At 37.3% G+C, this 11794-nt stretch overlaps 1 protein-coding gene across 1 annotated transcript in view; it reads right to left on the bottom strand.

Annotated features, from left to right (window-relative positions):
• Window positions 1–1038: 1038 nt before the first annotated feature.
• Window positions 1039–11794, bottom strand: part of arhgdig (Rho GDP dissociation inhibitor gamma) — a 59809-nt gene continuing 49053 nt past the window's right edge. The window contains exons 4-6 of the mRNA XM_043711560.2: window positions 5861–5937; window positions 4720–4783; window positions 1039–2738 (exon numbers count right to left, since the gene is read on the bottom strand). Coding sequence (XP_043567495.2) covers window positions 2539–2738; window positions 4720–4783; window positions 5861–5937 — 341 coding nt within the window. The 3' untranslated portion in view covers window positions 1039–2538. The remainder of the gene's footprint in view (window positions 2739–4719; window positions 4784–5860; window positions 5938–11794) is intronic.

The following is an 11794-nucleotide window of genomic DNA, read 5'->3' as shown; positions in this document are numbered from 1 at the left end:
GCTTGGCATTGTGATCTTCTACACTGATTCTGGGGGTATCCTGTGCCCCTGTGCCACCCCGTCCACCAGGACTTCCAGTTCCCTGCACACAAAACAGGGCACCAATTTTTCCCTGTCTGTCATGGCTGGGGCAAATGTCAGGAAACTGCACAGGATAACTCCTGACTGACAGTGCTTGTCCAAGAGCAAAACAGGCTTTTAAAGATGTCAGAAGGGCTGACAGTCCATTGTGGGATATCTCAGTAAAGGCAAGTGGTACAGTGGGGGGTAGAACGATGCTTGAATCAGAGAGATGCCATAAGGTAGAGTTAGGAACAGTTGATGCTATGAAAGACAGAGTAGGGGAGAGGGAGGGGGAAGCTTCAGGGGCAGTGAGTTGCATTTATACACTCTCCCCTTTGCTGCAGCTGTCAACAAGAGAGACTCGCACTCCATGATCACAGGGAAACATGATAGAGTTCGCAGGGCCACCACTGAAAACCATGGGAGACATGTGCAAATCCCGTTAAATTCCTGTCCCACCAGTGAGTTACAGTGGCCTCAAAGTTAATTGCTTTTAAATTGATCTTTCGTGAGCCGAACTGACATTCCACGATCAGTAGGAAGTATTCCCATATTGAGCCTTGCCCATCCACAATTTGATTAGGGCCAGTTTTCCTGCTGCCAGGAATCAGTGGGAACGTATTCCCACCCTGATCTGCCCACCCCCAATCATCATATCCAGTCTCATCAGGTCCATTCTGGCAGGTGCTACTAAATTCGGCCCAAGGTTTCATCCTGCATGCATTAAAACAATTATGGTGAAGCTAATAGAAACAAATGAGACAATGCATAAAAGAGAAGAGCAATCTACCCTCCAATGCAAAGTTTTTGGAGGGACAATAATTGAGTCACATGTGTCCAACACACTTTGCCAAGCTAAAAATTACAGAAGATTTCTTCCGATTAGCTTTGCCAAAGATGTACTTTTTTTTTAACAGATATAAATATGCCATTCATTGTGATCAAACAAAAAAAAACAAAAGGATCAGCTTGGAGTCCTGTTCATGCCCAGTCTTTATTTGAAGCATCATCCCTTTAGATACAGGTCACAGAAAAATTATAATCCCACAAGAAGACCGAATGTTTGTAACTGAGTAGAACAGGTTGATCACACAATGAAACCTTGATTGCAGTTAACAAGGGCACTATGTTTTTCAGATTTGAATCTTATAACATTTTCAGAACCTTACTACAATACCCCAAAGAGCTCTGAAATTAAAGAGGTCAATAGGAAGGTGAATTTGTAAGCTACATACTTGATCCTCAGAGATAGACACAACAGCGAAAGCTGGAAAGTGAATTGCATTAGCTCCATTGTGTTACACTCCTCTGCACTTTAACATACATTTTCATACTATTTAACATGCTGCCTTAACCACAATAATCACAAAAGAGCTATCTGAATGAATTAGACTTTGTGGAAGGCAAAATCAAGAAAAAAAATCACAACGAGGCAATAACATTTCAGTTTCTCCAATTTTGTACCTTAAGCAGAAGTTATTTGTGTGCACAGAGAAAAGGAACATATGTTTTGATAGTACAAAACTCTAAAGTTTCTAGATATGAAGAATGTCTGACATTAACAAATAATTCTATATTCAATACTAGGGATATTACATGATAAATGCAGCTTTGATGTGAAAATCTCAAAAAAAAATTTAAAAGACAGAAAGAAGCATTTATATAGTGCCTTTCACAACCTCTGGGCATCCCAATATGCTTCACAGCATTGAAGTACTTTTCAAGTGTAATTACTGTAGTTAATAGTAAAGGTGTCAGTTGTAAAGTTGTAAAGTGACTATTCAATTTGATTATTTAACTTGTTTACTTTGATAATTCATCAGATATTTATTTTTGCCATTTAAAGTTTAAAATATTATTTTTAACTACATATCAGGTGCTTTTACACCATGGAAATAAACTTCAACTATTGCAGAAAATATAAGAGAATTCAGAGCACTTATCTGCAATTCTGATGAAGTGTTACATCTTGAAATGTCTTCCTTTTTTTTAGATGCCAATTAACTTAATGCACACTTTCATCATTTTTTGTTTTTATTTCAAGTTTACATCTGCTAATATTTTATGAAGAAGCAGAATGCATTATAGAACTTGGGACTGAGTGCAAAGCTTAGAGACATATCCAGTGTTCTACTGAATGCATTATTCATTTATTCACTATTGACATTATGAATGTTATTACATCATATATTGTTAGCCGCTCAGAACAAGTTAATCATTCTCATATCCATGTTTACATGTAACCATTTTTGAATAGTCAGTATTTTGATATAGATCTTCATATCACCATTATAAACACCAGAACACACATAACTACCGAAAGCACTTGTACTAAAAACAACAGGTTTGCAGACAAATAGTTACTTTTGCACATATAATGATGTACACAATTAGGAACAGTAATTAAAAAGCCTTAAAGTAACTTTGGTACCAAAGGACAGTAATCCTGGTTACTCATTTCAAAGTGAGCAGGTATTAGTCCTTCCAATCTTTCTTTATATTGAGCTTCCATTCCCAGTGCAGGTGGTCACTTTTGTCATCATCTGTGATATGGGACTTCATGGTGTACATGCCCCTCACCATCATTCCTTTGGGTGCTTCTTCAACTGGACTTATAAACTCATACTCATCTGCTCTAGGGCCATAGCTGCCAACCATATAGGTGTCCTTACTTGCTGTTTGGAATAAAGAATTAAGACAATTAAAAGATTTAGGAAGTACATCTTGCAACCTCTTAACCAACTCAAACAGTCCCTTAATAACAATCCTATCAGAAAATGCTGCTGTAACTATCTGACTAAAAGCATTTCTGACTATTAATGGTACTGGAAAGGTATAATGAATTATATGGCTGTCTTCAGGGCTTACTCTATTTGTAGATAAAATTTTCAAATAACTGGATGTGAATTACGTCCACTTCACTTGCAGAAGCTGGAATTCTAAGATATGCAAATAAAATCACTACAGAATCATAAGGATTTTTTTGTTGCAGTTAGATTATTGTCCATGAAAAAGGTCATCAATAAGTAAAGATTAAGTGCTTGCTCTTAATATTAATCATTGTTAACGAGAACTACTAATTTGATTCTGGAAGTATCTATCCTGAGATTGTTCACTGAAGGGTCTGAGCTTTTGATGGGAAAAATATGTTGTGCTCATGTTAATCTTATGAAAAGCATGCTAATTACCTCATGTAAAATGAAAATTAGGCATGACAGTGCAATGAACGTTTCAAGAACAATGAAAAACATGAGCTTTTTATTTCTTGCCTGGTAGCAGAAATACTAAGGTACAATTTGAAGCCATAATAGCCTAAATCTCATAACAGAAGAAGTTCCAAGTACAATACATGAATATGTGGCATAGGCAAACTCATCTATCTCCCCTTACGGTGGAACAAAGATATGTATTATGTCATACATTTTAGACTAACAAGTTAAAATATTATACAGGCAGTTCTCCTATAACACACGTTTTGTAAATGCAATTTGGCTGCAATGCGATTTGTGAATTGGGGACTTTTTTTATAAAGCAAACTCTCATTGGTTATTGTGCAATTCCATCCCCAGTTCTACCAGCTAGCTATGATTTATTCTGTTAGCATATCTATTGCAACAGGTTTTCGTCTGCGTGTGTGTATTTTTTTTGCTTCAAAAACACAGAATCTGCTCGCAGAGCTAACAGTTCAATCATTTTGGGGATAATACCACACCACTCTGAAATGCTTATTGGGATCGTGCATGGAGTTGGTGGGGTGGGGATGTGAGGAGCAAAAAGAGAGAGAGATGGGGAGCGAAAGAAGGTGCAAACACACCGGTTCCAGCAGATGTTGGAGAGTAAGCAGGGCCTTTTGTCAAGCAGAGGCTCAGTTGCTGGTTATCTGAAGCTTCAACACATGCTGACTTGACAAGAGAAGCGTGTATGTGTGGAAGGGGGAATGCGTCAAACTAAGGACGCACCACTGGCGACCCTCATCTCTCCCCGTCCCACCCATTCCCAAGTTATGCCTGATCCAAGTTCACCCAGTCTCCGTTTGAAAGGGGGAAAAGGAGAGCATTTAAGAGTCTCAGCCGCTCATTCTCTCTGGAACCTGAAACCCATCAAAACCTTCAACTGCTCAGAGCATCCCAGCGCTTACCCACACCCTCAAAAAGAAACAGAGATTTTACTTGCGCCAAAAGCAAACTTCCTGTTTTTCTTTCTTCCCCTTTGGAAATGCTTTTGGGAATACATTTGTTGGGGCAAAATCCCATTGATTGAATTCTTTACCCACTTTATGAAGTGACTTCTTAGCTGGAAATGAAAATTAGAAGCTGCAATAGCATTTAAGTAGCATTGAATTCGGCAACCTGGTGAACAACTGCAAATTTTAGATGGGGCGTTATTTAATTCAGAAATCCCTTCAAGTGTTAAATATTATTTCATTGAAATATAGGATTCAAAAATTTACTTAGACTGTGCTATCATTTGTGTTAAGCTAACGACTATTTATGTTTCGATTTTTACTGATATTTTTCGGTGGTTCAGCCCGAACCCTGTTTTTCCCATAGACCCCATTATTTTTATTGCACAATTTTCTATAACACAACATCGCATGGGAGTGCAACTATTGCGTTGTAGGAGAACTACCTAGGCACATCATAACATGCAACTCACCCTGCAAACGGCCCTTGCATGTAAAATGGACATACTTTAAGCCTGAAACAATTTCTCTGTTAACCTAAAAAATAAATCAATAAGTCATTTGAATCTTAAGTTTCAACATTATCAATGCATTAAAATTGATTACATTTTACAACAATGTCTTAACTCAATACATTTATACGGTTACATTCATAATATGGCTTCAGTTCAATACCAATGCATCTCATTTCAATTCTCCATAGATTTGCAGCTCCATATGTCACTACTCACATCCTGTGATAAGCTATTTTGCTTCCATTCACTTGGAGTGATTTGGCTCAAAGTCTGCAAGCTCAGTTCAACATGGACACAAATATGTGCCACCCATTCACAAAGGAATTTGCAAAACATTGCTGTAAAATGTTTGGCATGCCAGAGTATCATCCTTAAGTAAAGCATATCTGGTATTGTGGCCTTTGTCAAATAGTTAGTAACATCGCTTTCATGAAACCTAACGTAGAAATTACTATACAGACAGAATTGCTCAAGAAAACTAACATGGACAAACATGCATTAGTACAAACATAAAACAACATAGTGAACCACTAATGGAGAAAAGAATGAATTGATGTATAGGCATATGTATTTGTTAAATGTATCAAATGCAAAAATATACCTTACATAGAGATGTGTTCCTAAGGTTTTATAGAATATATGTACTGTAGAAATAATGTTCTTATACAAAATGTTCAATCTCTGAAGTAATGTCAGAATCATTGACGTGAAATCAGTTTTCAGAAGTAGCACAATAAAGGCAACAATGAATCACTCTGTTTTATGCTATGTAGAAAGACAATTTCAAAGTCATTAATCTTTTGCTGGGATGATCAGTAAGCATCAAGCACATGTGGTGCACAAATAGTTTGATATTCAGCACCAAGTGACACAAAATTGAATTGAATAATAAGGCCATACATAAAATAAAGATCAAATATTCTATTAAAATATCAGGAAACAATATTAAAGCAGTAATGTAACCAATGTTCAAATGACTAGCACAGAGCCATCATTAGATTGCTGTTCTGTAATTGTAATTCTCTACGCAAAGTATGAGAGGAAGGCATTAAATACACTTTAAACATAATGCACAGGATGGCATTAAAACATCTCTTACTTTAAAGTTAATTTTCAATCTGTATTCTGTACCTTCCTTCAACACAAAGGTCTTCTTCTTTAGAGCTGCCAGGTCACCTGCAAAACACATGGTATAACAAACCAGCTCATAATTTAATCCTCTTAATGGGGCAAATACTCAATATGAAACAGGCAATGCAAATTACAAGAAAACAATAATAAACATGGAAAGTGGTCATATAATTGGTTCTTTCTGTTTCTCACCAACCTCCAATAAGGCATTTAGCTTCCATTTACCCAGAATGATGTGGTTGAAATCAGGAGTTTAGTGCACAGGCTAAGTACAAGATGGACTCAAATATGTGCCACACTCCCAAGGACCTGGCAAATGAACTGCAACTTAGATAAGGGAGAGACTGATAAGAAAACAAGGAGGTCTCTTAATAATCTTATTTGTTAGAAAATGCAAACCTGAAAGAGGTAGAAGAGAAAAGGATTGTGGAGTAAGAATGCAAAAAATCATGTATTTAGTGATGGAGGCTAATAAGGTTGTAAAAGGAACAAAGTACGAGTGTTTTATAGTGGGATAACATTGAAAATTTATGCTAAATACTTGGTAGATCTCATTTGGGGCACTGTATACAATTCCGACCATTGTTTAACAGAAAAGGGTACGAGAGGTACTGGAAAGGGTAGGGAAAACAAAATAAAAGAATGCTACCAGAAATATAAGGTTACACCTCTAAGGAAAGGATGTAAAGCCAAATCTGTTGGATAACCTAATACTGGTCTTTAAAATTGTGAAAGAATTTGCCACAGTCCATTAAGCTGGCTGAAAGGGTGGGTTGGGATCATGGTTAAAATGTAAGAAAATTTAAAAAGCAACTTAATACAGCTCAACCTTTAACTTGCAGTTTTAATGGTAATGAGATGTGAGGTGCATAACCAATCGGTTCATGGGAAGACAATTGGGCATTTAAATATTGTAATGAGGCTGCTTAACAGTGTTTCTATTTTTAATTATGTCCCAATCAGATTTCTTGAGTTCTTGGGAAATTTGATTACTAAAATGAGATTAGATTGGCTGTATGTGCCAGACATCTTTGTGGCACTATTTGTGTGCGAGAAGGAGCAGGAATATTTCCATCAGGTGCAACAAGCTACTCAGTAAACATACCTTCAAGATGTGTCTGCCAGCTTAGTCACCCCTGGACTCCAAACCATACTGCCTGCACAAACCCTGGTAATATCAGGCCCCAATCTCTGTCTTGTGATTAGGGCAACTTTCCAGGATCTCTTTCATTCTCCCAATAATTTCTTGTACTCCTCAGCCCCATAAAGCAAGATTCTTTTCCAAAAAGGTTTCCAGCCTTTCATGGGAATCTGACTTAAAGGCACCCTGCAGTTCTCACAAATATGAAATCTATAAGAAAATTATGCTGTTTGAGATTTAAGTAAAATGCAGGGATGAAGAAGATCATATGATCTACTCCAAATTCTATCTGCAACAAGCTTTATGTTATAACAAGTTATGAAAACAAGAAGAATCCAAGTCACGAGACTTGCTGAGAAGGTGCAAGGCATTCACACTTTTGCAAAATGACAAAAGCATCCTTGCTAGCTTTGTTTGGAGACACTTACTTTAAATTATATATTTAATTTTCATCTCAAATAGAGTTGAAGGTCTGAAGGGTAGCTAGTTGACATTTCTACCTGGATGTAAGGCCCATGTGATTCATTTTACAGTGAATTTGAACATTGATAAGATTATAGCTTATAGCAAGCAATGAAATATTGATTAAATAGTTTCCAAAGCTATCATTGAACCACACAAACCCATACGAGTCTGAAATAATCTCAGAGAGATAGCAGGAAATAAAGGCAGTGGGTTTGCATCTGCTGCAGAGAAACTAGTTATTCGGCTGCTCATTTTGAGGAACCTTGGGTGGAGTTTCTGGTGTAACGCTTACAATAAAAGTGAGTTCTGGATTAGAATTTACTGGAGGGGGAAGGAAAGTGGAAACTGATCTATGGAAGCAGAGAATACTTATGGATCAGTTCAGGGAGAACAGAGTGTCCACTTAATGGACAGTGTTTTGAAAATTATTAGTCTCTACAAGGATTCTAACAAATCAAGTGCTGTTTAGCATTCAGGAGACCCATTCTTCATGGTTTTCCTGACCTTACATCATTAGTATGTACGGACTAGGAGTATCAGTAAGATGTTCAGCTCTTCGATGTTGCTCTATGATTCAATTAGATCATGTTGATGAATTCTTTAATATTTATTGAAATCTTCAATCTCTGGTTTCAAAATACTCAGCAACGAAGCTACCATGACCTTCTGTGGTGAACAATTCCAAGAATTCACTACACTCTGAGCCACCCCCATTCCAGTCTTAAATGATTGTCCCATATTCTGAGATCGTGTTTCCTAGTTCTAGACCCCCTGCCCCAAACCTGGAGAAATATCCTAGTTACCTGTACTCTGTCAAGCCCTGTAAAAGAAATTGTGTCACAATGAGATTACCCTTCATTGTTCTAAACCCTAGAGAATACAGGGTCAGTCTCCTTACTCCCTCCTAATAAGGCAATTCTGCTGATGCAGAAATTTAGTGAATCCTCGTTACACTCCTATATGGCAAATATACAGTATCTTTCCTTTGGTAAGGAATCCAAATCTGCACACAATACCCCAGGTTCCACTAAGTCTCTGTGCAATTGCACCAAGACATCCTTACGCCTGTTTGCAAATCGTCCCGTAAAAAGGTTAATGCACTTTGTGCCTTCCAAATTGCTTGATATACCTGGATGTTTATTTTCATTGACTCATGAAAAAGGACACGAAGCCACTTTTGACATCAACACTCCCCAGTCTCTTATCTGTTAAGAAATGCTCTGCAATTATGTTTTCCTACTTTTCCACATTATATTTCCTCACCTATGTTCTTGCCCATTTATTAAGGTTGCCTAAGTCCCATGAAGTCATTTTGCATCACCTAACAACTAATTTTCCCATCTAATTTTGTATCATCAGTTAACCAGAAATATTACATTTGATCCCCTCATTCAAATCATCGATATAGACTATGAACAGCACAGCCCTGTACAGATTACACCTCCCATTTCAAATTCAGGGCAGAGTTTCTACTTTGAAGAAGAGTAAAACAAAAAGCCAATGATATGAGAGAATCACCAAGAATTCAAAGAGGGAATTGAGAAGATACTCTTTGATTGAGAGAGTGGTGAGAATATGGACAGAACTTGAGCTTAGTAATGCAGATGCATTGCAAAACGCATTGCTGGAGAAACTCAACAGATCTGGCAGCATGAGGAAATAAAAGAGAGTTAATATATCCAGTCCAATGAACCTTCTTCAGAACTGAAGATGCAGATGCACTCATTGTAAGGGTAAATATGCATATGAGATAGAAAAAAATGAAGGGTTATACTGTTATAGTTAGATGAGGAAGAATAGGAAGAGGCTCAGATGAAACACCGGAATGGACTGGTTGGGTCAAAAGTCTTGTTTCAGTATGCTCCATGTAATTCTACACAATGTTATTGTTCATCTGTCTATCCAAGACAGACATTGTGTACACCAGTAGCAACATATTATTTTTAAACTACATAACTGCTCAATCGATCAGCTGGGAAGACATTCATCAGCACAATCAGAGACAGAAAACTGCACTGTACCTTACCTTCTAACAGTTTTACATTTTTAACATCCTGGAACTGATAATTAATAATTATTTTAGTTCACATTAATATAAAAGCACAGTAAACTATTCAGAAGTAGAAGTGTAAACATTTTTCAATTAATTTAAAGTTTATTTTCTTTTCACCAAATCAGTAGCCATTTGAAGAAAATGGTAAGATCTGGGTACGATGAGGTTGTGGAACTGGTATAACACAAACTCAGCCTAGAACAGCAGTTTATGAGAATGCTGTATTAACTTACTGTCCATCTGCTGCCAATGTATTTCAAATGAAAATACAAGAAGCAATAGTGTGCTCCCAGCAGAAAAGGCTCACTGTTTGGGAGCACAGGATGTGGCTAATGTTGTGATATTTCCTCAACTAATGCATCCTGTGAGAGTGTATCTTCCTCACTAAAACAGCGAATTACAAAATCATCCCAACTATTTCACGGAAAAGAAGAAAATAAATGGAAAGGCCAATTCCAAAAATACAATTGAGTGAATAAAAAATACACTATGGTATGCAGATTTGACCAACAGTTTTTGGCATGATAAGTATTTATGTAGGAAAATTATATCCCTGTTATATATCCCCAGTTGGGTGCAAACTGATGAATAAAACTATCAGAAGTGAGCTAAAAATCACACAACACCAGGTTATAGTCCAACAGGTTTAATTGGAAGCACACTAGCTTTCGGAGCACCGCTCCTTCATCAGGTGATTATGGGTTGTGCCACAACCACCTGATGAAGGAGCGGTGCCCTGAAAGCTAGTGTTTCCAATTAAACCTGTTGGACTATAATCTAGTGTTGTGTGATTTTTAACTTTGTACACCCCAGTCCAAATCATATCAGAAGTGAAGTTCTCAAATTCAAAACTCTACTTTGTACATTCAGAATAAATTGTGAATTTAAATGCATCTATTTCCACAAACTAATTTGTCATTGCGTTTAAGAATATATAATAAATGTTTGAAGAGTACCTTATTTTCATAATAGTGCCAAAATGTTTGAATATCATGCATCCGAACAGATAGGCACTTAATTTCCCCAACATTGTAGCAATGAAGGGCTTGCAGTAATCCAATGTAAATTTACAACCTGGAGAAAAAGCCTAGTACAGCAGAAATGTCAGAAAGGCTGTAAGTGTTTTAAAACATACACACAGGTATAAAACTGAACTCCACAACTTCTTAGTGTCTGGGGAATTCATAGCACTCTAACTGGCCAAAAGTCACTTTGATTGGTGAAAGATCAAGTTGGGGAAAAGCTACAAATCATAGAGGGTCAAAGAGAATTGAAGGTTCAGATACATTGATTATGAACAGGCACAGAAATCGATCAGAGACCAATGGAATACATACATATATATAGATTCCTTTAAGACACATGAGAAGAGCACTTAGCTAATTGAGCCCATACCAGCTCTCAATAGAAGAAAACAGTCAGTCCCATTTCCCTGCTATGTCCTTGTAACTGTGTAAGTTTATTTGCTTCAAATCCCCATCCAATTTTCTATTGAAATTATTGATTGTCTCTGTTTCCACACCCTTCATGGCAGCACACTTCAGTCATTAGCCTTTCCTAAAGAGATTCTCCTACTTTAACCTCTTTATCTCTTACCCAAAGGTTTAAAACTGTTCTTGCATCAACTGCTTATGGGAACATAAGCTTTTACTGTGTTATCCAAAATTCTCATTATTCTGTACATTTCCATGAAATCTCCTCTCAACTTTCTTTGCACCAAGGAGAACAAGCCCAATTTCTCCAAACTAACCTTGGAGTTAAAATCCCCATGGCTTTGGAACCATTCTGGTAAATCTTTTGCACTCCATCTCAAAAATCCTCACATCATTCTGAAAGTTGAAAGAATACTCCAGTTGTGACCGAACTAGAGCTCTTAAAAACACTCCATTTACCTGCTTTTGGGTTTATTGGCCTGGAGTTGTGCAGGCTCCAAAATGATAGACTCCAGACCTGGACATTCTGCTCCTGTTTCTGGCAGATCCCATATTCACCAGCAGTGACGGATAGGGCAAAGAAAGTTCAGAGGAGGTTTCATGGACACCCCCATGTGGGAAATTCAAAGTTTGCAGGGCCACTTGAACCCAGTGCAGAGTTCAAACAGACCACACTCTTACTGCAGCAAAGGCCTTAGCCCAGAGTAAGGGCAATTCAGATCTTTACAGAAGCTGTACATTTTCATGAATGTAGCTGGTAAATTATTTAAGTGGCTAGCCTGTAAAAAAAATGACAAAGCAATCCTTCCA

Source organism: Chiloscyllium plagiosum, unplaced genomic scaffold (genome assembly GCF_037043375.1).
Source record: "Chiloscyllium plagiosum isolate Xiang-an unplaced genomic scaffold, Cpla_swu_hap1 HiC_scaffold_20, whole genome shotgun sequence".
Taxonomy (NCBI): domain Eukaryota; kingdom Metazoa; phylum Chordata; class Chondrichthyes; order Orectolobiformes; family Hemiscylliidae; genus Chiloscyllium; species Chiloscyllium plagiosum.
This window is presented reverse-complemented; position numbering and strand designations above follow the sequence as displayed.